Genomic DNA, 27,987 nt, shown 5'->3' with positions numbered 1-27,987 from the left:
CACCGGACCCTCGAGGAAGGGCGCTGCAGGAGCCGCAAGCCGGCATCGCCGCCGCTGCGCCGGCAAGATGACGAACAACGTGGCCGACCACCACCCCGGGAACTCGGTTGCTGAAGGCAACCATGAGGGGGACTTTGGTTGCTCCATGGTGGAGCTCAGGAACCTCATGGAGTTGAGGAGCGCCGAGGCGGTGGCCCGGCTCAATGACTCCTACGGCGGTGTGCAGAACGTCTGCAAGAGGTTGAAGACGTCGCCAGTTGAAGGTAAGGGGCCGTCCTGCAGCCTGCAAAGGTGGGACTGCCTGCTCGGGTCCAGCTGGTGCCTCTGGGCTGGAGCCGTGCAAGGTTCAAGCTGGAGGGTGGTGGCTCAAATAACCATCCCGTGGCTGAGCTCCAAGCGTGGTCCCGTTGCAGCAGGCATCCATCGCAAGCCTTGTGGCAGAGGGCTCCCTGCATCTTAACGAAATGATCATTTAAGGTAGAGAAAGAGGAAAAAAAATTAAAAAAAAGAGAAGCATCTTCCCTTGGGGGTTCCCCTGAGGCGTAGCCCGGAGCACGGCATCCCCTGGGAGGATGGAGCTGAGGCGGGTTGCAAGCAGGAGTGAGGAGCTGAGGGGGTGTAAGAGGGGTGCCGGGGCGGGGGGGCTCCCCTCCGCAGCCCAGCTGCTGTCCCGCAGGTCGGCGCCAGCCTTTCCCCTGTTTAATAATTGACAGTGCTAACGGCAGGGCTGCGGGGGCCGGGGGTGAGGAAGGGTGTAAAGGTTGGAGAGCGCTGGGGAGGTGGCCCTGGCTGTGTGGAGCTCCTTTGCCGGGTGTTAGCATGGCGGCCGAGGGGATCCCCAAAGGCACACGGGTCTCCCCCTGATCTGGAGGGCTTCCCGAGTGGCCGTGGGAGCTTGAAACCTGGCTGGGCGCTTCTGAGCATCAGAGGTTTTGAGCGGTGGCGGTGACGCTTGCCTGCGGGTGCCAGGTCACTTCTGGGAGGTTTTGGTTTAAGGATGTCACCTCCCGCCGCGGACTGGGCTGGCCTTTTGGGGCCCCCTTTCTCGGTGAGCTGGGGCTGATGGTGTGAGGTGGCTGCGGGTGCCTTTGCGCCCCTTCCTTGGCATTAAAAGGGGTACGAGGGGGGAGACCCCCTGCTTACAGCCCCGAGGGTTTACCTGGGGCTGGGAACAGCACTGGCAGGATGCGGCCCCGCGGCGGCTGTGTGGGATGGGGGACATGGCTGCGCCTCTGCTCTGAAATCTTGTGGGTTATTATTAGTGCCGTAAGCTGGGGATTAGCGTGTTTCCCAGCTGTGAGTGGGACCGGGAAGGGGAGACAATATCGGGATGTTATTAGAGAAGGGGGGGAGTCCCGGTGGAAATACCAAGTCTAGTTCGCAAAACAATGTGTTTTGGTCCTGCCAAACTGGGAACGCGCCCCTTTGGGGGTGGGAGGAGAGGGGAGGGTGGGAAGGGAACCCGAAAGGCTCTGCCTAGGCCCGACGGCTCTTGCTGAGGGTGAGGCGAAGGGCTGCCCATCGATCCCGAGTGCTGCTTCCAGGCACTGGTTGGCGTTGGTGTATCTTGTGCCCCCGGCGTATCCTCACATCACCCTCTTGCTCCGGAGGTGAGCTTGGTCACCTGGCCCAGACCCTGTCCTGTTGAGCCCAGAGAGCAAAGAAAGGTTATTTCCGACAAGTTGGGATTTTTAGGAAGAGCGAAAACCTAAGGCAGCCTGTGGCACCTCCGTCCGATCCCATTGGAGCAGGACGTTTGGCTCCTGCTGTGCCAGGGCCGCCTCTCTGCGGGCACGGCGTGGCACCGCTGCGGTGCCGTGACAAGGGAAATCCCGGCAGGTTGGGAAGCTGGAAGCCAGGAGCACGTCCCTCTACCTTAATGCATCCACAGGTGAAGCCTGGGAGATGGGGAGTGAGGTTTCCAGGCGGCTGCTTGCCCTGGAGGCCGCAGGGCAACGCAGGCGAGCTCAGGTTGTTTGCAGGTGAGATGTCCCAGGTGGGGTTTAGTGGGAGATACGCAATCTGGGGAACACCAGCTACGTCTTAACGCTGTCGTGTGGGGCTTCTTCCCTCTGGGAAGTCTTTTGCAAAGAGCTGGAGCTGCCTCAGACTTGATCCTGAGCCCCTCTCTGCCTGCAAACCCCTCCTGAGCTGGCATTGCCTGGCCAAAGCCCAGGGCGTTTGCTGGACCCATGGGACATAAGACTGGGCGCTGGGTGCTTGTCCCAGCTCTGGGTTGCAATAGGCAGCGCTGGGCAGATGTTTATGCCCGGCCCCATGCTCGTTATCCCTCTGCTCATTATCCCGCTGGGATGGTGCAGGCAGGGAGCACGTGGCCGTGTGCTCTTCTTGGGTGTCACCAGAGGATGCTGCTGGCACATAGCAGAGCTTGCCCAAGGAGTCCTCCCAGACCTCCTGCCCCGCTGTGAAATACAGCAGCCTGTTTCGGGTGGCGTTTGGAGCGGCTTGATCCCGTCCGGGTGCGTGTGGCTCCTGCCTCCCAGTGCTGCCGCCTCTCTCCGTGCTCCGGTGTTGGCTGTCCTCGGTCAAGCCTGGCACTCTCCTCGTGGGGCTGACGCTGGCCACAGTGTCCCCCACCAGGGGCTGCCTGCACCCTGAGGGGCTCTTGGGTGGTTTGCCCTCATCGGGTGGGATCTCAGCACGCGAGGGTCTCTCCAGCAGCAGGGTTGGGGTCTGCTGGGACCTGCTGCTCAGGCTCGTGCCCTAAATGATGTCGGTGGACCCCAACCCCTTAGGGCTCCTCTCAGAGGGGCTTGGGGGTGGCTAGCTGCTGGGTGCTGGCTTGCCACCACCTCCATCTGCCCTGTCTCCGAGCTGGGTAGGATGGGAAGGGGAGCAGGGCGGTGGCGGTGAAGCACAGGCGGCTTCGGTGAGTCACCCATTAAAGCGTCTCCCTTCCTGGTCTCCCCTGGGTGACGAGTGTCAGCAAACACCACCCTGACTCACCGCTGGCAGTAGCGGCTCCCAGGGCTGCCACCTCCTTCCCGAGCCGAGGAGCCTGCTCTGGGGGCTCCTTACGTGGAGGCTTTGCCACCCAAAAGCAGCTTTCCCGGGCTGTGGTGCCTCCCCTCTAATCAGAGACCGGTAACTGCACAGGGTTTTGTTCTCCTGCTGTCACTTGTGGCCTCCATCCAAAATTTCTAATCCACTCCCCCACTAATCAGTCCCCCCCCACCAGGCCCTGCACTAGCTCCAGCCAGGAGGGATTTGGTGGCAGCCTGGAGCCGCGGTGTGGGGTACGTGCCCACAGCTTCTGCTCTTTGCAACCCTCCCTGTGTCAGCACAGATAAATTGAAGGGGGAGACCCCCCCCCCCCCCCAACCCTTCCCCAATTGCCCCAGGAGGGTGGGGGGCAGCTCTGGGGTTATGCCCATGGGTGGGACGTGGGCTTTGGAGGAGCCACGTGTGCAACCTCCCATGCCCTGTGGCAGCATCCCATGTCCTCGTGCGGGAGCACGTGTGTTCCCGGCACGCCTGCCCGTGGCACACGCCTGCCCGCGGCACAGGCCGTGCCTCCCCAGCCCTGGCGTGAGTCAGGCCGCGGCAGTTAGCCATATTTTCCATCCCGATGTTGGGCGGGAATTGGGGCCGGGAGATCCCAAGATCCTGCTGCCTCGTCACGGCTGGGTGGGGACGCCCAGGCTGCTCTGCCAGCGTGTCCCCTCCCTGCAGCCGCGGGGTGTAGTCGCAGCAGAAAGTGGGGGTGCGTGGTCGAGGGGAGAGGGGAGGAATGGGATTCATCCTGCTGCTGCCTTCTGGCTGGGATGACATGGAGCTGGCGGGGAGGTGTCCCCCTGAGCAGGAGGGCTTGGTCCCCCTGGGAGGGCATCACTGCCAGGCTGCTCCAGGCACCGGGATGTGTCCAGGGCTGGGTGTTACAGCCGCCTGCCTGGTGCATTTCGGGAGCTGGCAGCAACCCCATGGGCCATCTTAAGGTGGAGAGCAGGGGGGGGCTTGGCATGGGGCTCGGTTAAGGTGGTCCTGGGCAGGGGAGGCTGCTCTCACCTTGGACTCCATCAGCTTTTTAATGGTTTTAACACAGGGGATGACCGGGGAGGCGGTGGGACGAATTGCCATCTCCCATCGCTGGCTCCTGCCCTGGGATGGGAGGGCTGTGAAGGCTGCTGTGCTCGCACCCCCCTGCTGCCCTGAGGCAGGGGCTCAGGCTCCCCTTTTGCTCCCCTCTCTCTGGGGTTGCTGCGTGCTGTCCTGCTCCTTTCCTTGCCCCTACCCCCCCTTTTCAGCAGGACCAGCCCCCCGCGTCTCCTCCACCAGCTCCCCGCAGGAGCTGCGCTGCCCCAGCCTCTGCGGCCGTGGCGTGGCCGTGGGGCTCGGCTGAGCTCGGAGACGCTCCTGCTGCGCCGAGTCGCTCTCTGCTGCGGCTGCTCCTCCGAGCTGGCAGGAGAAGAGGGATCAGGTGGCTCCGACAGCTCCGAGCGCCGCTCGTGGTGCCAGATTTACGGCTAATTTGATGCAGCATGTAAACAAGCCGGCCAGTGCCAACTGGCATTAACTGGCACTCGGGCGCTTCGTGAGGCTGCAGCACCGGGGAGAGGCGGCTCGGTGTGCTCACCCTGGCCCCGGCAGCATCCTGCCCCACCACTTGGATGTCCCCTGCCCCACAGGTGACAGGAGTGAAGCTCTGCCTTGGCTCCCCACTGCCTGCACCTTGTGCCCCCCCATGCAGGCAGGGAGCTGGTGATGGTGGGAGGCTGTGGGGCAGCAGTGGGGTTTGCCCCTCATCTCCTCTCCCCTCTCCAGGCTTGTCCGGGAACCCGACCGACCTGGAGAAGAGGCGGCAGGTCTTCGGCCAGAACTTCATTCCTCCCAAAAAGGCCAAGACGTTCCTGCAGTTAGTGTGGGAGGCACTCCAGGACGTCACGCTGATCATCTTGGAAATTGCAGCCATAATCTCTTTGGGCCTGTCCTTCTACCACCCTCCGGGTGGTGACAATGAGCGTGAGTCCCTGCGGTGTGGTGGCGTACCCAGTGGGGGACCCACACGAGGTGCCACCCTGCTCGTGCAGGGGCAGAGCTTGGGGAAGGGTGCTGTCTCTGGAAGGTCACCCCGTGGGTTCCTCCACCCTGGTACAGATGGAGCTGGGAGCTACTTCTGTTCACTCTTTAGGTGGTGATGGTGGCATCTCCCCATCTTTGGGGTCCTTGGCATGGTCCCATCCAGGGACCTTCATTGATCGGTGTATCTGGGTGCAGCTGGCACCACGGCATGGCTCAGACCTGCTCCGTGCTGCTCCCCCAAAAGATACTCAAAGACCAATGGGTCTGTCTGGTCTGGTGGCTTCCCAAGTCCCATGGGGCTTCTTTTTTGGTTTGGGCATGGAGGGACAAGGCTGTCTGTCCTCCCCCGGACCAGGGAATGCTCCTCCCAGCTGTGACACTCCATGTGTGGCTGAGTGACAGCACTGGGTGAGTTTCTCCTCCCCGGCCCTGGATCTCTGTATCGTTGGAGGGGTCGAGCAGGGGCAGGGATCTGGAGCTGCAGGGAGACAGTGACTCACTCGAGGGTCACGCAGCAGAGGGAGGGCTGGGTGCTGCAACTGGAAATAGAAGTTGTCCTGGCGCTTCTAGCCCAAACTCTGCCAAAAATGACAAGTGAAAAAAAGAGGAGGGAGGGGAAAAAATCCTACAAATGTCTCCAGGGATGTAAAAACCCTCTCCTGAGAGCAGGGGAAGCCCTTGGACCAGCTCAGGGAGGAGGAGAGACGAGTAACTGTCTTCCAGGCTCTACTCTGCACACGTTACTGGGAGGGAAGCGGGTGTCTCGCTGTACAAACGAGTTTTCTCCTCTGACTGCAGTGTGCGGCCAGTCGACGGGCGGCGTGGAGGATGAGGGCGAGTCGCAGGCTGGCTGGATTGAGGGGGCAGCTATCTTGTTCTCGGTGATCATCGTCGTGCTGGTGACCGCTTTCAATGACTGGAGCAAGGAAAAGCAATTCCGGGGCCTCCAGAGCCGCATCGAGCAGGAGCAGAAGTTCACGGTCATCCGCAAGGGGCAGGTGATTCAGATCCCGGTGGCCGAGATCGTGGTGGGAGACATCGCGCAGATCAAGTACGGTGAGTGGAGGCGGTGGTGGCTGGGGTCTGTCCCTCCGCCTCAGGAGCCTGGTGGGTCCTCCTCTCTGCTTTGCCAGCCCTTTTGCCTTGAGGGCAAGCGTTGGCTCCTCCAGTTACTCTGTTTTGCAGCGTGCCAGGGCCGGGAGCGATGGGAGATGCTCCCGTGCAGGTGATGGAGCTCCGCTCACCTTGCTGCTTGCCAGCCCGGAGCTGGGCTGGCAGAGCTAAGCTAGGCTCTGCACACAGCCTTGGATTGCTTTAGCGACCTGCTGGTCTCCAAAATGATTCATTTTGACAATCACGTCCTTGTTGGTGAACATTTCCTTAGCGAGGAGATGTAGCCCTTGGGCTAAACTAGGTCCTGCTCCTTGTTTACCAGGGAGTGTGCTTATCCCATGCTGCTCCCGTCAGGAAGAAGACTGGTCCAACATGGTGTTCATTGTCACACAGGGCTTTTTCCTTCCTTGGCAGATGGGTGATGGCATCGTGTAACGGTTTGGGTGTATCAGGAGGCTTTGGGAAGGACGTGGTGTTGATTCAGATGGGCGAAGCACTGTCTGATTGAGCTAAAGTCCTCACAACAAATGCTTTTGTGCATCCGTGAAGATTTTGGAGCTATTTGATATCATCTTATAATACCCATCTGTGGCTTCTCGTCCCTCTAGATTTGGTCTGAGACGGAGTTTTGAGTCCTTTTGCTGACACACGAAGCCTCCTTCTGGGATGGGGCAGGCAGGGGTGAGCTGTGGCTGCCTGGGCCGGGGCTGACACCCCTCTTTGCACCTCTCCTAGGTGATCTCTTGCCAGCAGATGGAATCCTGATCCAGGGCAATGACCTGAAAATAGATGAGAGCTCACTGACTGGGGAGTCAGACCAAGTCAAGAAATCGCTGGATAAAGACCCCATGCTGCTGTCAGGTGAGGATCCCGGGCGGCTCTCGCGTGGTGGGTGCAGGGCTGGGATGGGTTTGTGCTGTGATGGAGAGATGGTTGCTCCTGGCTCCTGTGTCCTGGTGTTGGAGAGGAGATGGGAACTATGTGCCGGTGTCCTGTCTCACCGTGGCCTTCCTGCTGTGCCAGGTACCCATGTGATGGAGGGCTCCGGCAGGATGGTGGTGACTGCCGTGGGTATCAACTCCCAGACAGGAATCATCTTCACTCTCTTGGGTGCGGGAGAAGGAGACGAGGAAAAGAAGGTGAAGAAAGGTAAGGAGATCCACTGAACCTGCTTTTTCCCTCCTTTGCCTTTCTCCCTTTCCTGGGAAGCATCCACTGGTGCGCAACAAGCTACGCCCACATCCGTGGGATGCGGCTGTGGGTTAGTGCCCGTGACCCAGGCAGGTACGGATCCCTCCCTGCCGCCCCTTCTCCTGCAGCATGGGCATCGTGCTGCCTGAGGAAAGCCCCCCCATGCACCCAGACCTCTGCTCACCACCTTTTTTGGACGTGGCTCCAACTCTCTCTTCTCCAGCCGGCTGCAGCCTGGAGTTGCAGGGTCGGGGCGGGGGGCCTGTCAAGGCTCAGAGGGAAAAGCAGCCGGTAGCGATGCCCCGTGGTGCTGTGGCACGGTGCTCGTTGCCCGCCACGTGGTGGGAAGGTGAGTCCTGGTTGTCCGCAGGACGGTTAGTAGCCCATCCAGAACCTTGAGGACTTTGCTGAAGATCTCTGCTGGTATCCCCTGAGCTCCCTGGGGAAGGAGGCGAGGTGCAGAGGATGGCAAGGGGGAGAGGAGGGGTTGTGTGCTGGGGGGTGGAGGGTAGGAGAGCAGCCAGGCAGGAGGCTGAGGTGTTCCTGATCATGCTGGGACTCGAATGCTTTCCTGCCTCGGCTCTCACATCTTGCTGCTTATTCTTCTGCTCGGTGCCAGCTCCGATACCAGCTTTAAAGCCAGCACTGGTACGAGCCAGGCTTGGGAAGCTCCTGCTCTCCCCCATGTCCCTGCACTGCTGTTCAGCAGGTCTGGGCTTTCTGGGAGCAGCCACGAGGTGCAAGGAGCTGGCAGGACGGAGCTGCCGGCTGGCATCACCGGCTGTGCGGCATCCCTGTGCCAGGGAGCCCTTCCCGGGAGGCGATGCCAGGCGGGGAGAGGTTTGCTGGGCCTCTCCTGGCAGCCGTTTTGGCTCTGGGCTGCGTGTGCGCTGGGTTTCTCCAGCTCCGCTCACCCCGGGGCGGGCGGCTGGCTCGCATCGCTGGGCTTCGGTGGCGGTGGAGCTCTCGGGGGGGGGGGGGGGGGGGTTTAGCTGCCAGCTTGGAGGTGGGAGTACGGGGTGAGACGTGGGAACGGCACGGCTGTTGGAGCTGAGCAGCAGCTCGCCGGGCGCCCAGGCATGGTGCTCGGTATTTTCCCAGCCTTCAAGCTCTGTCACTCAGCCCTGCAGCAAACCCAGCTCTGGGCCTTGCAGCCTTTGATTTGGCAGCAAAGTGGGGCAGGGGGCTTCACCGGCTCGTCCCCCACTGTGCTGCTGGGGGATGATGGGGAGAAGGTGCATAAACCCCTTGTCACTCCAGGTTTGTTTAGATTGCAGCAGCCCTGTGCTCCCCGTGTCGTGGAGGCACGTTGGAGACCCCCCCCCCCCCCCCCGTGTGCAGACCTTGCCCACCCTAGACATGGGGGAGAGCCCCCCTGCTGTGGGTGTGGTGCTGCCCACGGTGGGGGAGAAGTCTGTGCCTCCTGGGCGGATCCGCTCGTACCCGATGGCAGCGGGAGGTAGGGAGCACCGGTGCTCGGCACGTGCTGCACGGAGGTCAAGCTCAGCTACATGGTTTTTTTTGGTTTTTTCCTCCCCAAAGGTCTGAGACACCACTGGCACCCTTTGAAGCACTGGCAGGGGTTGTAGCGGGTGCTTTGCAGGTGGGGAAGTCTGAAGCCTTGGGGATGGGGTGCCTGGGAGAGCCAGGGAGCTCTGGAGCCTTCCCGGTGCTGCGAGCTGTGGACCAAGGCACGCGTGGTGTCCGGAGGGTGACCGCAGGGTGCTGAGCCCTGCGCACGGATGCCGCTGGAGCGGTGCGCGGCCCCTCAGAGCAGGGCTGGCCCCAGGCGGTCCCACCAGCCGGACGGTGAACGTGGGTCCGTGTGCTCAGCCCTCCACCCTTTCTCTCTTTGAACAGGTAAAAAAACCGGAGCCCCCGAAAATCGCAACAAAGGTAACCAGCCTCTCCATCCTTTGAACCAGCACCACACTAACTACCGAGCATTCCTCCTTCCTTCCTTCCTTCCTTCTTCTCATCAGTCTGTGCTCTTTGCTGCTCCGGCGGGACTCTCGCCTCGTTGTCCTGGGAGAGGGTGCAATGGTCCCGTGGCCTGTGGCCCCAGCATGGCATCACGGTGCCCTCTGGCACCCCACCGTGGGCCTGTGCATAGCTGGGATGGGGCTGTCCGGCTTCCCCCATGGCCACATTGGCCCTGCAGGAGGGAAAGCCTTTGTGCAGGGAGGACGGGGCTCCTCCAGCAGCCTGGACCATTGGTAGAGATCCCTTTCTTGGGGTGAGCTTCATCCATGTTGAAGCGAGCCACAGCCGTGACCTAGTTGGCTCTGAAGCCCTTGTGCCCCTCAGAAGCCATCCCTTTGCAGGGTTTGTGTTTGGGCACGGCTGGGGGAAGAGATGTGGGTCCCCTCCTGCTGTTCCCGGGATGAAACGTCCCCCAGGGGCCTGGCCAATGCGACGGTTGCACCCTCTCCTCCCATGGCCTCGACTCCGTGAGCGTCTCCTCGCCAGTGTTTCTCACACTGTTCTTTGCAGGCTGTGGAGGAAGCCCATTTCTGCACCTCTCTCTCCACCTCTCTCTCTCTCTTTCTCTCTCCTCTCAGCAGTTTGAGTTTCCCTCCTTCCCGTCAGACTGTGTCCGGGTGCTTGTTTTGTCCGTGTCGGGTCTGTTGTAACCATGGAGGTGTCCCGTGTGGAGCTGCTGTGAGCGCCGTGGTGTCTCAAGCCATCGAGCGGTGGCAGCCGGGAGGGGACAGGTCCTGGGGTGTCCATGGGCAGCTATGGGGTCACTGCTGCTCCTCCAGCCCCGACAGCTGAGGAGGAGACTCTCGGGGTGGGGGGGTTCCCACCCTCTTCCATCCCTCTCCAAAACTTCCAGCTGACCCGTGTCTCCCTGGTGCAGACCTTCAGCTGGACTGAACTGATTAAAGCAACTGAAAGCCTGGCTGTCTCAGGTCCTAAAAATGGATGGCTCAGGGCTGGGATTCAAGGAACTGGCTCACTCCTCTTCAATCTCCATCTGAATTTCTAACCGTCCCCCTCCATCTCACCCCCTCAGTCGCTCCCCTGGCAAGTGATTCCTGCTGAGCTGCCCACAGGGCACTGCAGAGGTGGCACTGGGAGGGAGTGGGGATGCTCATCGGGGGACTGGGGGGACCAGAGCCTCTCTGGGATCAGCCCAAAGTGCTCCCCATCTGCTGCAGGGTGTAAAGCAGCCTGCAGGGGAGGCTAGAAGAGACCTGCCTCCACCCCAAAGCCTGGACAGAGGGTTTCTTGCAGCGCTGCCTTAGAGCTGTGACCTGTGCAGGGGTCACATCGCCAGTGGCAGCTCTGAGGACCCTTTATCCGTGGGGCTGGGGTAGATGGCAGAAAACTGGCCTGTAGAGAGGTGGCAGGGCCCTGGGACATGAGGCTTCCTGTGCTCGGATGCGTGTGTCGTCGGGAACGGTTCTTGTTCTGGGTTTTCTCTCTCTCCCACCACCATCTTTCTCAGTGGTGTCCTACAGGTTTTCCGGGTCTCTCTCCTATTCACACGTGGTGTCTTATTTTGCCCTGGGCTGTAGCTAAAACTCAGGATGGTGTGGCCTTAGAGATCCAGCCCCTGAAGAGCCAGGAAGGGGTGGAAAATGAAGAGAAAGAGAAGAAGAAGGTGAAGGTGCCCAAGAAGGAGAAGTCTGTGCTGCAGGGGAAGCTCACACGCCTGGCGGTCCAGATCGGGAAGGCGGGTGAGTGGCAGTGGCTTGGCATGAGCTGTCACCCCAGAGCTCTCACTGGAAGTGGCATGGGGAGAAGGGACTGTCCCCTTCCCATGCGTCCCCTCACCTGCCACTCTGCCTCTTCTTTCCCCAGGGCTGATCATGTCGGCCATCACGGTCATCATCTTGGTGCTGTACTTCGTGATCGACACGTTTGGGGTGCAGGGGCGGCCCTGGCTGGCAGAATGCACCCCCATTTACATCCAGTATTTCGTCAAGTTCTTCATCATCGGTGTCACCGTGTTGGTGGTGGCTGTGCCTGAAGGGCTCCCGCTGGCGGTCACCATCTCCCTGGCCTACTCCGTGAAGGTGAGACCACAATGCAGCGGGGTCGCTGGGGACATGATGGGGAAATTCAGGTTTTTGGCTCTGACCTTCCTGGTCATGGTGCCTGTTGCAGAAAATGATGAAGGACAACAACCTCGTGAGGCACTTGGATGCATGTGAGACCATGGGCAATGCCACTGCCATCTGTTCGGACAAGACAGGCACGCTCACCATGAACCGCATGACCGTGGTGCAGGCCTATGTGGGGGACACCCACTACCGCCAGATCCCTGACCCCGAAGCCATCCTGCCCAAGATCCTGGACCTCATAGTCAACGGTGTCGCCATCAACTCTGCCTACACATCCAAGATCCTGGTGAGTTGGAGAACCACAGCCTCATGTCTTCTGGCCTTCCCACCGTTGGCCATCCCTGCAGCTCCCGTCCTACCATACTGAGGTTTGGCATTGCTTTTCCTTTTCCTTCTTCCCTTCCAGCCACCTGAGAAGGAAGGGGGGCTACCTCGGCAAGTGGGGAACAAGACAGAGTGTGCCCTGCTGGGTTTCGTGCTGGACCTGAAGCAGGATTACCAGGCTGTGCGGAACGAGGTGCCGGAGGAGAAGCTCTACAAGGTCTACACCTTCAACTCTGTGCGCAAGTCCATGAGCACGGTGCTGAAGAACGGCAACGGTGGCTTCCGCATGTACAGCAAGGGAGCCTCCGAGATCATCCTCCGCAAGTAATGGTCCTCCCTCACTCTGCCGGTCCTCTCCCCGTCCCATGGGCTTTTGGCTCTCGGTGCACCACGGAGTTGTTTTGGGGAGGCTGCAGGGTGAAGGGTGCTCAGCCGCTGTGGAGTGGGGAGGTGGCTCTCGCGAGGTGCTGCCGTGCAAAATGTTCTTATGGTGGTTTTAGTAAAGCCGTAGGGAGCTGTGGGCAAGGGGGATGCCCCTGTTTTGCAGATGGGGAACCTGGGTGACAGGGGGAGCAGATGGCTGAGCTGACAGTGCCACCACCAGTCTCCCTCACCCTCCATCCCGGTCCTGTGTTAGGTGCACCAGGATCCTGGATAAGAACGGTGACCCCCGGGTGTTCAAGGTGAAGGACCGGGATGAGATGGTGAAGAAGGTGATAGAGCCCATGGCCTGCCACGGGCTGCGGACCATCTGCCTGGCTTTCCGTGACTTCCCTGGTGATGCCGAGCCGGACTGGGACAGCGAGAACGAGATCCTGTCTGACCTGACCTGCATCGCTGTGGTTGGGATAGAGGACCCCGTGCGGCCAGAGGTACTGCACCCCAGCTCTGCTCTGGCTGTCGTCCACCCCAGCCCTGTTCCTGGGCCAGGAGTCCCTTTCCCTGCTGCTCAGGACCACAAGCCCCTTACGAGAGCACAAGCAGCTCCTCTGCATCCCTCCCTGAAGTGTCTCACACTACCAGCTCCCTGCTGCAGGCATTTCTTTCCCATACCTGGACAAAATGACCTGGTGACAGGGTGTTTCCAGCCAAACTTTCCCCCCTAGCGGCTACCAGGGGCCTGTGCACAAGCCAGACTGGTTCCACACGCAGTTGAAAAGTGTGAGGAGATGTAAGGGGGGACAGAGGGGTGTTGGAGAGGGACAGGGCTGATCTAGCTGGTTCCTCCCTCGCAGCTCACTGCCCCCCTCTGCTGTGGGGGTGATGGGCAGGCAGCTGGGCTAATGCAATAAGCCCTCCCATACCTGTCTCTTGATTACATTTTGGAGCTTGCCCCTGCACTTCTGCCTTGCTTGCATCTTTCCTGATTAGATGTTCAAGTATCTGGGTCTGGGAATTGCATTACAGATGCCCTGTCTGCACCGGCTCTGGAGGCCGTTGATTCAATTTGCTAATTTCTCACTAATATCCTCTTCCCCCACCGCTCCGTAATAGATAAACCCATTAGCGCAGCAACGTGCTGCCAGAGCGGTTGAGGGGGGAGTGGATGAAATGCCCTTGTTTTCATGGATCGCCCGGCTGCGCCTTGGCACCCAGCACGGTGGCGTGCTGGGGAGGAGGCAGTGAGGTTGCCATCCCCTTGGGGCAGGGGCTGGAAGATCTCACGCTGTCTGCGCCGGAGGAGCTGCTCCGGACATGCATGAGAGTCTGGCTGGAGCTGCAGCGAGGGCAGGCATCCTCTCCGCTCCCGGATGGCTTCCCCCTGCACCCCAGGGATAAACAGCCGAGCTGGTATGCAAGGTGGCAAGGGAATTTTGGGTGCAGCATTTCATCCCCAGTGCGAGCACCAGCTGAGCTGTGGGTGGGTGCAGGATCCTGACCCCACCAGGACCTTTTCCAGATCCTTTTAGGGAGGATGGGAGAGGAGCTGCCTGACTCCCAGGATACCCGGTGCCAAACCCAAGCACGCTGCCCTGCCCATCTGCCCCCAGCCCCGACTCTGTCCTTGTCCCCCAGGTGCCGGACGCCATCCTGAAGTGCCAGCGGGCGGGGATCACTGTCCGGATGGTGACGGGGGACAACATCAACACCGCCCGTGCCATCGCCACCAAGTGTGGCATCCTGCTGCCGGGGGAGGACTTCTTGTGCCTGGAGGGGAAGGAGTTCAACCGGCTCATCCGCAACGAGAAGGGAGAGGTGGGAGAGCAGCCCCGGGTCCTGCTCTGCAGCGGGTGTGGGTGGCCTCTCCGACAGCCCCAGCAGCGTAAGGCGCTGAATCCTGCTGGGTTTTTCTCCTCTCCTTGGATAAATGCAGCTGATCCCTCCACTTGCCGGGATCCTCAGCTGCAGGGGTGTCCGGGTGCTTGGAGGCAAAGGTGCTTTCCTGTCCCAGGTGGGGTTTGCTCTCCGGTGGGGCAGAAGGTTTCGGGGGGCGATGCCTTCCCTTTCTCACATGTGCCATGTCCTGCAGGTAGAACAGGAGCAGCTGGATAAGATCTGGCCCAAGCTGCGTGTGCTGGCCCGCTCCTCCCCGACAGATAAGCACACGCTCGTGAAAGGTGAGTGTCTGCCAGCTCCCCCCCTGCCACTGCTGCCTCTCCCTCATCCTGCTCTGCCCGGGTGCTTTTTGCAGCATCCTCCGTGCTGGGAGCCTGCCCTTGGGACTTATTTTCTCGGAACTGCTTGTGTGCATTTCAGGAATTATCGACAGCACCGTTGGTGACCAGAGGCAGGTGGTGGCCGTGACCGGGGATGGGACCAACGATGGCCCAGCTTTGAAGAAAGCTGACGTTGGGTTTGCCATGGTATGGATGGGCGGTGGGTTTTCCCCAGGGGTGGCCTTTGCTCTCTGGGGTGAGAAACTAATGGCATGCTTGGTTGTTCTCCACACTGAAATCATTTCTGGACTGGTGGAACTCTTTTCCACGTCTACAGGATGGCTTAAAAAGAAAAAAGAAACTTTCTTTGGAGCTTTGATTTAATTCTCATGAACTTTATAGGACTGTTAAAAGATTGATGGGAAGCAATCCTCTGAGAGCCTGGCTTAGGGCTGGGCTCCTCTGTCCCACCTGGAGGGACTGTGTCAAGCTCAAGGTGACACAGTGCTTGCAGAGCACCCGGAGCAGGGACCTGCCTGGCCCTGGTTGCTGACCTGTGGGGTCCAGGAGATCTGTGGGAGCCCAGTAACTCAGCGTGACTTGGTTTATCCCTGCAGTTCTTCACCCAGGTTTGTAACGGGCAGCCCAGGCTCCGAGCAAGGTGCTGGCACTGCCGTGGGGAGTTTAGTGAAGAACTCTGACCTCTTGGTTTGCTGCTTTTCTTTGCCCTGTCTGAAAGAAGCAAGAAAATGAACCTGCCTGTTTTGACGGGTTTCCTGTGAATTGTTTAAGTTTAGGTACCTGAGGAGGAGCCAGCTGCTGGGTGGAGCCTTATGAGCCCATGTAGGGAGCTTGGAGCAAACGGGAAATTTGGAGGAGCAGGGCTTTCTAGGAAGGTGTTAAATAACCAAGTGTAACTCTGGAGCCTTCAGGACGAAGGCAGAAGGCAGTCTGTCTTCTCTTGGGGACCATATAGCAGGTCCCACGTGCAGGATCAGTCCCTGGCCAGGCGCTGGGCTTCACTGGGGATGAGGCACCGGGGCTGTACCACCCTTGAGTCTCCAGAGAGCAGGGAGCAAACAGCACATGGGACAGCTCTGTCCAGCTGCCCCGGGTTCCTGTCTTGAGATGGGTCTTGGAAATCTCAGGAGAGCTTCTCCAGGAAGGCATCAGGGAACCACCATCACTTCGGTGCTTTTAATTACTGCAAAGCGAGCGCCTCTGTGTGCTGGCGGCGAGAAACGCAGCGAGCACAGCTCCTGCAGAGCAAACTGTGTCCTTCTGAGATGCTGCAGCTGACTTGGGAGGCTGTGGGCAGCCCTGCTTGCTGCTGCTGGATGGGGCAGAGGGCACCAGGAAGGCAATGAGGCTTTGGGCTGCTGAGCTCTCTTTCATTTGGGGGGCCCAACTCTCGTTTGAGGCAGAGGTGCCCAGCCAGGGATGCCCGTGTTCCCTGGCATAAGGAGGCAGACGTGCTTCTAAGCTGTTCTCCCGCCTTGCTGTGCTGGCTCAGAGCCCCGCTCTGGAGCTGAGCCGGTGTCTGTCCTTGAAGGCTTCGCTGCTTTGGAGCCTCCGCTCTCTCGGGTGCGTTTGGTGCTGTTAAACACAGGACTGGCACCGGCTCCGGTGGATTTTTCTCTCGGGGCTGTTTCTGGGAAGAAGCAGAGCCGGGCGGATGGCAGGCGTGGAGCTTGCTCCGTGACTCACCCCATCGCTTTCTCCCTGGTCCTCAAGGGCATCGCAGGCACGGACGTGGCGAAGGAGGCTTCGGACATCATCCTGACGGATGATAACTTCACCAGCATCGTCAAGGCGGTGATGTGGGGACGCAACGTCTACGACAGCATCTCCAAGTTCCTGCAGTTCCAGCTGACCGTTAACGTCGTGGCCGTCATCGTGGCCTTCACGGGCGCCTGCATCACGCAGGTACGGGGCCGCTGGGCTCGGCAGGAGGAGAGCGGAGGCTCCTGCGAAACAAGGAGTGAAAAGAGGGCGGTTTCGGTGGTGTAACGTGTTCTCCCTTCTCTCTCTCTCTCTCACTGCAGGACTCTCCCCTGAAGGCTGTCCAGATGCTGTGGGTGAACCTGATCATGGACACCTTCGCCTCCTTAGCCCTGGCCACGGAGCCCCCGTCCGAGTCCCTGCTGCTGCGCAAGCCCTACGGCCGCAACAAGCCGCTCATCTCCCGCACCATGATGAAGAACATCCTGGGGCACGCGGTGTACCAGCTAACTATCATTTTCACGCTGCTTTTTGCAGGTGAGCTTTGAGGCCCCAAGAAACGGTGGGGAAAACAAAAGGGGCAGAGTCAGTTTTAGCCAGGGAAGCAGCTTTTCAACATTTTTAAGGAAATAAGGGTTCAGCGGGACTAGCATGGGACACTCCAGCTGGGTCAAGGGATCTTCAGGAAGAGCCTGGGATCCTAATTCCACCCCTACCAGTGCAGAGCAGAAGAAAGAAGCAGGATCTCTCATCTTCTCTTCTCTTCTCCTGCCCTTCCCCATCCCCTCTCCAAAACCTCTTGTCTGCTTAGGGGAGAAGTTTTTTGACATCGACAGTGGCCGGAATGCCCCGCTCCACTCCCCGCCCACCGAACACTACACCATCGTCTTCAACACCTTCGTCATGATGCAGTTGTTCAACGAGATCAATGCACGCAAGATCCACGGGGAGAGGAACGTCTTTGAGTCCATCTACCGCAACCCTATCTTCTGCACAGTGGTGCTGGGGACGTTTGCAGCTCAGGTGAAGCTGCGGGAACAGCATGGGAATGAGATGGTGGGGCTGGGAGGGGACCACGCCGCAGGCAGGATCTGTGTCTGCTGCAGTCACTGCCCACAGCTCTGTTCTGTCCCCTTATTCTTCTCCAGCAGCTTCTTGGTGACACAAAACCTCAATATTGGGGTCTAGAGTGTGCCAGGGCCGGCCAGCCAGTGTGCCTCTGGTGTCCTGTAAAGTTATTAGCCTAGATGTGAGGTCCTTGCTCCTCTCATGACCCCAGGGAAGGGGGGAAAGATGTGTGGCTGTAGGTGACCTTTTCATCCCATGGCTGTGCTGTGCAGCCCTCGGGGCTCCCTGACGGGTGACTTGTTCTCTCCCGTGCTGTAGATCATCATCGTGGAGTTTGGTGGGAAGCCGTTCAGCTGCTCTGGGCTCACCCTGAGCCAGTGGTTCTGGTGTATTTTTATCGGAGTGGGAGAGCTCCTCTGGGGCCAGGTAAGAGCCAGTCTGAAAAACATCCCACGTTCCTCTCTGCCCCAGCGTGCTGGCAGCCCAGCCTGCCTTTCCCTTTCTGCTGCCTCGCTGCCCTTGGTCTCCCCAGTATGTACTCAAGGCAGCTTTGGAAGGGGGTGATGCTCCATCCCAGTACCACACCAGCAGCGAGGAGAGGAGGTTGCTAATCTACTCCTCGTTCCCACCCTGCTTGCAGTGGGGGCACATCCAGCGCTGGCATGTCTCCACGGCATCCCGGCATCTCTCAGCTGGATCCTGGCAGCTCGCTGCTCCCCCTTGGTCGAGGCTGGTGGTGGGCTCCATGTTGCCATAGCCCGCAGGCTAAGGAGCTGCTCTCTCCCTGCCTCTCCCCAGCTGATCTGCACTGTCCCAACCAGCCACCTGAAGTTCCTGAAGGAAGCTGGGCATGGCATCACCAAGGAGGAGATCCCAGAGGAGGAGCTGCCCGAAGACGTGGATGAGATCGACCACGCTGAAATGGAGCTGCGGCGCGGGCAGATCCTGTGGTTCAGGGGGCTCAACAGGATACAGACACAGGTACTGTGGGGCAACGGGTCCTGTGGGGCTCTTCCTTCTCTCTCTTTCTTTCTCTTTCTTTCTCTCCAGGGGCTCTGTCTGGAAGGAGGTAGCGGCTGCTGCTTGGAGGATGCCATCACCTCCTGGGCTAGACTTCTTCCACCACCTGTGCCTTTCTGGGTCTGCCCTGGTTGGGGAACCAGGACAGCCTGCCTTTTGGGACAGCTCGGGGTGGGGGGAGGCACCGGTCTGTTCCGATGCAGAGCACGGTGTCCTGCAGCCTGAGGCCAGGCTGGTCTGCAGGAGGTTGGACGTGCTGCTGACGGGCACCTCACACGGCAGAGGAGGGTGCTCGGAAGCTGCAGGGGGGCCACAGTGGTGCCCGGGCTCTTACCGAGTTGTGTAGCGAGTGCGTCAGCTTTGAAACTGCTCTTGGTCACTGCTGGGATGCTGCTCCCTGTGGGGAACGTGCCCAGGAGGGATCTGCCTGCACAAGACCCTCTCAGGTCTCGCTCCTCTGCTGCTCTCTGCCCTTCCCGACAGCCCTTTGGCCAAGGGCTCTTGCCACCCTTCCCTGCCAGCTCTCCGAGCTCCTCGCCTGGAGCTCTTGGCCCTGCAGCACAGAAGGGGAGGAGAATCTCTTAATATGGTTTTTATATCAGCTGTTTCTCCCTGACTCAGTTTTTCCTGAAAGGGTGTTTTTTCCCCCCCCGGACTGCTGGCTTGGCTGGGCAGGGAGAGCTCCCAGCAGCGAGATTGCTGCCGCTGGTCTTTCCTCGAGGCCTGGGCAGAGCTGCCCCGTGGAAGAAAACTGTAGGTCCCCAGTGGCCCCTGGCATGCAGGGCTGCTGTGTTACCTGTTGTTCTTCCTCCTCTGGCCCTCCGACAAAGAGAGAACCAAAATGGCCTGAGCACAGGGACTGGAGCGAGCACAGCAGTGTTGTGCCATGTTAACTTCGCTGCTTCTCTGTGAGACGTTGCCTTGATGGTTTCAAGGTGAGGTTCAGCCTTGATTCCCTGCCCGTTGTGAGTGGTGAGGGGTGGCCGGGCTCTTCTAGGCACCCAGGGCAGCGCTGGTTGCTGGTGCTGCCAGCTCAGTCTGGTTGATTGACTGGGAGCACTGGGCTGTTTTGGAAGCAGTCCAGATGTCTTGGAAGCCTGGTAGGTATGAACGGCTGTGGTACCAGTGGCCAGGTGTGCCGCTGGGGCTGAGTCCGGAGCCTCCCAGGTATCTCCCTGCAGCCCTAGTGGATCTGGGCTGAAATGAGCTCTTACAACATGGAAAAAGCTCCCGGACACTGGCATGTCCTGGAGCCACTTTAGCAACGTCTTTCCTGGCTGGGGTGCCCTGTGCATCGAGCAGAGCAGCCGGCAGGTCCAACCCAAGCATCTTGGGGCTTCTGTCCCGACTCAGTGTGTCTTAAGCAAGAGCACGGGGCTCTTCCCCACGGGCCAGCCTGGTGCGCTGGGGAAAAGAGGGTCCCTCTGTGGAGGGAGGTCAGACCAGGGAAGGAGTGAAGCAGTGTGTAAAATACTTCCAGGGTGAGCTAGAGCCGCACACGTGTCTGGAGGAGGTGCCCCTTCCCAGGGAGCCCTGTGGGCAAACTGGGGTGGTGCGGGGCTGTGCGCTCTGCCAGCGGGCTGGCTGGCATGGCGCTGGGGCCAGTCCAGCTGCAAATTGTCTGGGAAGCCACAGTGGCACCCGGGTGCTGCTCTGTTCCTCCAGCCTTTGTGTGCACCCACGGAGAGACTGTGGCCCATCACCAAGGGTGCTTCCTTTCTGCATCCCTCCGCGCCCCTGCCAGCTCTGCTTGAGTCCGTGACCTGGGAGAGAGGCTGAAACATCTTCCAGCACGGCTGGCTGCCGTGGGAGCTGTGGGCATGTGGTGTGTCCCAGGATTTGGCCCCCCCAGTTGTACATCCCACGGGGCTGAGGGACCAGAAACCCTTCCCCAGTGCAGTTTTCGGGACCACCAGCTGCCAGCTCGCACCTCTGCCCACCCTCTCTTTTTTTTTTTTTTCTCTGCTCCTGCTGCAGATTGTCGGGATAACCCAAGGTGTTTGTTTCCTCTGTCGCTCCCTCCCACCGCAGTCTCTTTCTTGGTGGTGGGATAAACCCTGCCCCTCTCACGCCTGCCAGAGCAGGGCAGAGGCTGGAAGCCGACCTCTCCTCTGCTCCCAGAAACACCAATCGAACCCGGTGTGGTTTATGGGAGCGCGGGGTGGGGGGGGCTCTCTCCTCCCTCCTCCCCACCTCTCCGTCCTCCTTCTTCCTTCCTGTCTGTGTGTGTCTGCCCAACCTCCCTGCTCCCCTCCATCCCCGACCCCTCTCCCTGTCTCTGGCCGGGGCGATGCTATCTCACTCTCTGGTTCTTTGCAGATGGACGTAGTTTACACATTCCAGACCGGCGCCTCCTCTTTGCAGGGAGCCCTCAGGAGACAGCCTTCCATCGTGAGCCAGCACCACGATGTAAAAAATGTTTCTAGCCCAACCCATGTAGCTCTTTCCTCCGTCAATTCCACTCCCACCACTTCTGCTGTTGCTGCTGCTGCTGCATCTCCTCCTGCGGGCAGTGAGTGATAGTCTATTACAATGCATGACTTCTAATAACCACAGAGAGCACCTGCACCAACCTAACCCAGCCTGTTCTCTCTCCCTCTAAACCTGCACACTGATTTCCAAAATGAAGGATGGGGCGGGAGAGCATTTTAAAAAAAAAAAAAAAAAAAAAAATCAGTTTTTATGCTGTTGCATCCTTAACAAGGTTACGATACTTTCTGGTCCTCCCCCCGCCCCCCCATTCCTTGTTGCTTCCTCCATTTTTACCTCTTCTCCTCCTTTGCAGGACTGACGTATGAGTCCACCCTCCTGAGGGGTGCAAAAATTGGCAGTTCTTGGTAAAAGAACCGCGTGTTCATGAGCAACTAAAAGCAGTGCTGTGAAAAGGGCACGCTGCGCCCAAAAGTTGCCGTTCCTTCCCGGTGCGGCTCTGCCCAGCCCCGGGATGCCCCAGGAGGGCAGAGAGATGGGCAGAGGCGTTGCTTTACCGAAGCTGTAAATCTGTTGGGAGGGCAGAGTGGCTGCTCCGGACCTTCCCACAGCCGTTAGCGTGCTCCCGGGCTCAGCTGAGCCGTGGTGACAGGCTGCCTCTGTACCCTCTGCCTCCTTGGACGTGTGTGAGAAGGGCTGGTTGCTCCTTGGTTCGGAGGCTGGAGGGTGCGTGAGAGCAGCCAGTTACCGTGGCTCCGCTGGCCGGTGGCGATGCATCGGAGCCGCTCACCTGCAGCTCAGCCCGCTGTTTCAGAGCTGGCCTGGAAGCAAGCAGCCTGCAAACTTGCATGCCGTGCGAGACGGAGCCGAGCGAGCCCGCGCACGTAAGCGTGCCCTTCGCCGCCCCGGGGCTTTGCGGGGACGGCCCAGGGCTCCGCTGGTCCCCTCCTTGTAGCCGGAGCGTCGCTGCCCCGTTGCAGCGGCTCGTCGGTGCCCAGCTTGTCCTGCACACGCTGGTTCTGGGTGTCCGCAGAGACACGCGGCGCTCTGCATGCGAACGGAGACGGAAAACACGGCCCCGCTGAACCTCAGCGGCAAAGCTGGATCCTGGATCTAGCTGTGGGTTTCCAGACCAAAATAAAGCCCTCTCTGGTGCAGTGCCCCTCTCTGTGTTCGTTGTGAGCTGCGTAGACGGGCTTGTGAGCACGTGAGCGTGAATTCTCTCTGCAGGGCTGTGCCAGGCTATGAGTAGGTAGTGTGTCTTTCCTGGATAATTGGCTTTTTTTATTGCACAGTCATTTCCCATGTTCTGCTCTTATTAAAAAAATACCCTCGTTGACTTTTTGAATAGCTTTCAGTTTCCACTGTTTATGCACTGTGGGAGAGAAGAGAGAATTTCTGATAATTTTGTTTTCTCTCTATTTAGCTGACACTGATGCTTGAATTTTGTTTTGTTTAACCCCAGTGTTTCTGAAGCAGCGCAGCTGCCTTCTGTTCCTGACTGCGTCTGTGCACCACCAAGACTTTCTAATCAGAAGAATTAACCTGCTTAGAGGGGTCTCAGGGTAGCGGGCTTGGGTGGACGAGACCAAAATGCAGGTGTTTTTTGCAGTCTGTGCATTAATGTTCTCCCTGATTTGCAGCAAGGGAATAGATAACTGGGATAGCTTGTGCCCTTCCAGGCAGCAAACAGCTTTACCAGAAGCTAACCCAGGTCGCTAAGTCTTCCCTCTGTTTTCTGCCTTGACTTCTCTCTGTTTCCCTCTGCCGCTTCCCTTCCCTCTCTCTCAAAGCTCCACACGGATTCATGGTGTCCCTCTGTCTTCCACTGCACTTCTGTGGGATGAGTTCTCCAGGGCTGGACCTGGGCAGCCTCGCCTGCTGTGCCCCCGTTGGGGGGATGGAGGAGAAGGGAGGTCTCGGGAATGATGCTCAGGAGATGGTTTGCAGAGCTGAGCTGGTCTCCCTTGGGGTTTTGCCCTGGTTTGAGGGAGCTGGGCAAAGCAAGCCAGGGGTCAGTGGGGGAGCTGATGCTGGCTTCGTGCAGAAGACGTCATTTCCATCTCCGTGTGAGCAGTGGGGTTTGCCCAGCACGTTGCAGTGCTGCTGTGATGGTGTGAAACGAGAATAAATTCCGAGCTTGGAGGTTATGTAGGTTGCGAAGGCTTCGGGTGGAGAGGAGGCATGAGCTTGACCATAGGCAGGGAGGGAGGTGGGCTTTCAGCTTGGTTGGGGAGGACTTCATTTTTGTTTGCATTGCCCGGCTCATTCAAAACGCATTTCCGTGCTGGCAGAGATGGTTAAATCTAAGTAAGAAAATCTGAGGAAAGCTGCAGCAGAAGTTTATTGGTGGAGCTGAAGGCAGTGATGTGGTAGACAGCGTCTGGACTCCCCAGTGCTTGAGGTGGTGGGGCAGGGAGGGCTTCTGTGAACCTACTGCTACCTCTGAGCTTGTACTAGATGGACCACCTAGTTGCTTTGGCCGTCACCTAGGCTCTCGTTGGCTTGTTCGTGTTGGTTATACTTGGTTTAGTTGGTTTTGCACAGTGATTTTAGGGATCAGTGCTTTTGTTGATGCTTGCACTTGATGTTCTTAAGATGTTGATGTGACAGATTATCAGTCTTGGTAGAAGGTGGCCTGCTTGGTGGTCTCCCTTGTCCTGTGCGTTCACACTAAACACTGAATTTATCCAGGATCTTACTGTGGTGGTTAGCACAGCAAACCCAGCTCTGAATTTCTATTCCCAGCTACATAAACTTTCCATTTTTGCCCTCCAGCTGGTGCTCCAGCATCATGGGGGGTACCTGGCCCACGCTCATCTCTTCGTTCGTGTCTGTTATCCAGCTCGGGTGTGCATGCAAGAGCTGACTTGTTTGTTCCTAGCCAGGATGTGCTGAGCCTGTGCCAGGAGGATGCCACATTGCTGCCCTGTGTGGTGCAGCACCATCTTTCTAAGCCAGATGGAGAGTGAACTCAGAAGGGCGTCCCTCCCGAGAGGGGAACCCTGGAACATCTTGTAGGTAAAATCTCCAGGGTTCCAGGCATGAGACTCTTCTTTGAGTAACTTCTCTAGTCTGGTTTTGTGAGTGATGGTTGTGCTGAGACCAGAGATCCCTAGGACGCTCTCGCTGGCTATGCTGGTTGGTGACTTCCCTCCTAGCCTGCCCGTGTACCAGACCGAGGTGGACTCATCTCACTGGGAAAAGGGGTGTCATCTCTGTTCACCCACCAGATCTGCAGCCCACTCGCAAAGAAGCGGCAGAACACACACGTATCTTTATTCGCCTCGTCAGCTTGCGAGGGGATACCTGACCGTTCTCCCTCCAGCAGCTCTGCACACTCTCCTCCCTTGGCCGGTGGCTGAGTGATGGGGAGGCTCTCCAGGGCGTAGCGTAGGGATGTTGCGGAGGAGCACCCCTTTTGTGGGATGTGTGGATCTCCTCGCTTTTGTGCCCCAGCTTCAGCCCACAGGGACATCATGAGAGCAGGCAGGGGATGTGGGTGGGGACTGGGTTCCTCGGGTGCTGGGAGCCGGTGAAGGTAGCTTGTGAGTGGCAATGCTGCTTCCACGGGCAGCAGACAGAGCAGGATGACTGGCAGCGCTATGGAGAGGTGTTACCAACTTGGCTGCTGCGCCCAGCGTTGCTGAACAAAGTCTCACGGTGGTCTGGAGGCATTTCCTTTGGAGAGGAGGAGCTGAGCAACTCTCCTGGTCCCAGATGAATTCTGCTTAACAGAGCAAAGACTTCTGTTGCTTCCATAAAACAGGCAAGAGCTTGTGCAAGATGCTGGGTCAATGCTGACAACTCTTGTTAGTAGCTTCCACTATAAAGGGAGGAGACGGCCCAGTCCCCAGGTGACTGGGAGAGTGCCACAAGCCAGGAGGGTGCTGGTGTGACCTGCTGCAGCAGGATGGGGGGGGGGACACACCTCTGGAGAGAGACAACTTGCTGTCTCTGGCCTGAAAGAGGCAGTGGGGAGAGCATCGGTGTAAGACACAGTGGAGCAACCCCAAGGGTGCTTTGGAGGGCACTGCGTGGTGGGTTGCCCTCGGCTTTGCAGTAGAAGGCAAAGCCACGCGTGTGATTTCACCTGATCCTCTCAGACTTGGGAGACCTTCAGCTGCTCGGTTTGTTGGCTCTGCTTCAAAAGCCCCCATACTGCATCGCTCTCCTTCAGTTTACACCTTTTGACATCTTCTGAGTGATTATAGCCCTGGGTCATCCACGAGAGCTGGAGCGCTCTGCCGCACCCAAGGTACACGGGTCGGTTGTCTCACGCACGCCAGTCTGCACTGGGGTGGAGAGGTCTGCTGCAGCCCCACGGCGGTGCCGCCTCCTGCCCCTCCGCTCACCAGATCCGACGCTTGTCACCCACCCGACCAAACAACCGTGACTTGGCTGCAAGGGAGGGCAGGAGCTGGAAGGGTCAAGGCTGGATTTCCAGAGAAACTGGAGGGAGCAGTGGATGCGCTGCTAGCCACCATCCAGGCTTGTTTCCAGACCTCTCCCTTCCAGTGCAGTGGGGGTAGCAGAGCCATACCCTGGTTGTCCAAACCAGGCTCTGGATCTGCTTGTAACACGTTGAGCCTGGCTTTTGGCAGCGCTGACAGGGCTTCACAGGAGCGGTGGCGTGGCCAGGCTTTCTAGCAAAGTTTGAGATTGTTTTTCATGCAGAGCATCCGAAAGAATAGCTGCCTTTGGAAACTGCTGGGTCTTCTTCAGCATGTCGGTGTAGGGAAGGATCCAGAGTTCCAGCTTGGGATCCAGGGGGCAGCCGTGTGGGGGAACTCACATGGATCTGGCTTCCTTCATGCATGTTTGGCTGGGTCTGGTTTTACTGGTCATGGCATCCACTTGGACCTACTGCTTCACATGGGCTTGAAAAGTTCGTGACACCTTTTTAAAGCCCATTCCTTTCTATAGGTCTAAAAATGAAATAGGACAAACACCCGCATCGCTCCCACAGTAGAGATTTTTGCCTTGAAACTGAACCCGCTGTTTGTCTAACCCACCTCTTTTTTGAGTTGTAGTTCCACTTTTTTGTCCTCGTTTATACACACAGATACGCGTGCGCACACATCATGACAACTAATGCATTTTGGCTTCCGTTCATCCAAAGTGATTTGTTTTTTTTGAGGGTGGTTTTTTTTTTGTGTCTTTTCTTGCAGCTTCTGAAGTCGCCCCATAGTCGGTTGATTCCCTATCACACACCTAGTGCCTGAGTCTGATCCATGTTGGCCCTCCTAGTTCACCATAGACCTCTCATTTTGACTTAGCTGTCTGTTCAGTGGTGGTGACTGTCGTTGTTGTTGTTGTGCTTTTTGTTTTATTGTGTCTTTATTATTTACTTTTACTTTCTCCTGGGAGCTCTGACCTCTCGTAGCAGCTACTAACCCCTCTTTTGTTTATCCCCCACGCTCGTCGCCTCCCGGCAGATCAAAGTGGTGAATGCGTTCCGTAGCTCCTTGTACGAAGGCCTCGAGAAACCCGAATCCAGAAGCTCCATCCATAACTTCATGACTCACCCAGAGTTCATCCTGGAGGAAGATGAGCCTCGAACACCATTCCTTGACGGCGCTGAAGACGACCCCGAGACTGACGGACTCAAAAAGCGAGGTGGGGGTAGCCTGGGTGGATCTACATCCCTCAACAGAAATAACAATGCAGTGGACAGCGATCAAGCTGAGGTCACCGTCCCGGAGCCCGAAAGCCCCTTACACAGCTTGGAGACATCAGTTTGACCTTAGAACTTCAAACCCCCCCTCCTCCTCCACCTTCGCCCCTCGCCCTGTGTGATGTTGGCACCAGTAACTGATCACACACTGCGGTCACTTCGTGTCAAACTGCTCATACGTATATCATTTTGGTGTTTTGTTTTGGGGGTTTTTTGTTTTATTTTGTTTGTGGGTTGTTTTTTTTTTAATTTTATTTTTAACCATTATTTAGCAGTGGGAACCAGAGTACCACGATGCTGGGTGTTGGGAGAGAGGCTAAGCCAAAATCGTGCATCTCCATCCCTAATTTTCAGTGGTACTCACCCAAGTGAAGCAGCCAGGTTATTTCCTCTCCGAGAGTTGGGCTCCATGCGTCTGTTGGGGGGTTTTCACTTTGAAAAATGCATGTTCAAAGGAAGTTCAAATTGTTGTAGTCTTACATGCACGCTCTCAGCCTGAGGGCTGGGGTGCACTTGTGACTTTTTTTTTTTTTCCCACTTGTGGTTTTTAGGGTTTTCTTCTAATGTTGGGGTTTGTTCTTTGCTTGTGGGATTTGCTCCCAGTAACTTCACAGTGGGAAGTGGGGGAGTTAGCACTCTAGTGCGAAAATTTAAAAATAAAACAAAAAAAAAAAAAAACACCCCAGCCAGGGGAAAGGTGTTTACTCACAGGTTGATAGATACAGGGATGTACACCAGTCTTCCACCTTGAAAAATGGTACCTAGCCTTTACAGTTCCTCCTCTGTGTGTGCACACACACTTTTCTCTCTCTGTTTCCAAAGCAGTAATTGGTAGACAAGGAACAAAGGTGACTGGGCTGTAACCTTGCTGGATGTAAAAGATCCTGGGTTTTCCACAAAGCAAGGTGGAGGTGAACTGGCAGTGGAAAGATGGTGAAGAAAAACCCCATGGTTGTGAGAAATGGGGCTCCTTCCTGGAGAGTCTTAAGAGATGCATCTCTTCTGCTCTTGAACAGCTGTGAAACTTTTGGCGAGAGCCTTGCAAAGGTTTAACGGCTCCTGCCATCAAGAGCAGAGGGACTTCTGCCCATTCTAGCTTGTGTGTAGTTGGGTTAAATAATAATCCTTCAGCCTTGGAGTACAAGCTCCCAGTTAACTGCTGAGGAACCTCAGAGGATGCTCCAGCCATGCCCACCAGCTCTGTGCATCGCTGCCAAAGCATTAGCAGGCTGAACGGAGAACAAGCGTCGGGTTATTGACAGTACAGTGGGTCAACTGCTAGACCATGGAAGGGATGAGTCAGGTTGTCTCTTTAGCTGGTGGAAGGGAGGGAAGGAGGCTCCGTGGCTGATGGAGGACCCTTGATTTCCATAGCACTTCTGTAGCTGATTTGCCAGTGGAGGCAATTGCTCGCGGAGGTGGCAGGTTGGTTGGTTGGCTGCAGGTCTTCCAGAGAAGGTGCTGCGTGGAGGCTTCGCCTCACTTGCTGCTTTTTTGAAGGTCATCTCTTCCCCTTGCGTCCTGCCTCACCTCGGTCTCTTGTAACCATTTGGTGAGAGTCCTGGTTTTTTTTGGAGCAGAGGCCCCAGGTGTCCTGGGCAAGTTGGCTCGGAACCGACCCTCCTGTGAAGCCGTGGGACTGAGCAGGAGGCAGGAGTTTGCTTTGCTTGGGCTTAAGTTTCTCCCCCGTGGGCTCTTGCTGGTGCACCCTTGGTTACTGGCCCCAGGCAGGCAG

General features: G+C 58.0%; 1 protein-coding gene across 1 annotated transcript; it reads left to right on the top strand.

Annotated features, from left to right (window-relative positions):
* The first annotated feature begins 67 nt into the window (after positions 1-67).
* On the top strand, positions 68-26,319 carry ATP2B4 (ATPase plasma membrane Ca2+ transporting 4). The gene is made up of 20 exons (XM_086476457.1): positions 68-263; positions 4,783-4,980; positions 5,839-6,096; positions 6,889-7,014; positions 7,177-7,302; positions 9,205-9,240; positions 10,866-11,027; positions 11,152-11,366; positions 11,458-11,700; positions 11,821-12,062; positions 12,376-12,610; positions 13,755-13,934; positions 14,209-14,296; positions 14,436-14,542; positions 16,070-16,261; positions 16,381-16,594; positions 16,869-17,080; positions 17,444-17,551; positions 17,924-18,106; positions 26,014-26,319. The coding sequence occupies exons 1-20, from the start codon at positions 68-70 to the stop codon at positions 26,317-26,319; spliced, it is 3,627 nt and encodes a 1,208-aa protein (XP_086332583.1).
* Positions 26,320-27,987: the final 1,668 nt, after the last annotated feature.

This window comes from Leptosomus discolor, chromosome 21, assembly GCF_034619465.1.
Source record: "Leptosomus discolor isolate bLepDis1 chromosome 21, bLepDis1.hap2, whole genome shotgun sequence".
NCBI classification, from domain to species: domain Eukaryota; kingdom Metazoa; phylum Chordata; class Aves; order Leptosomiformes; family Leptosomidae; genus Leptosomus; species Leptosomus discolor.
The sequence above is the reverse complement of the archived record's forward strand: the minus strand, read 5'-3'. Positions and strand labels throughout refer to the sequence as shown.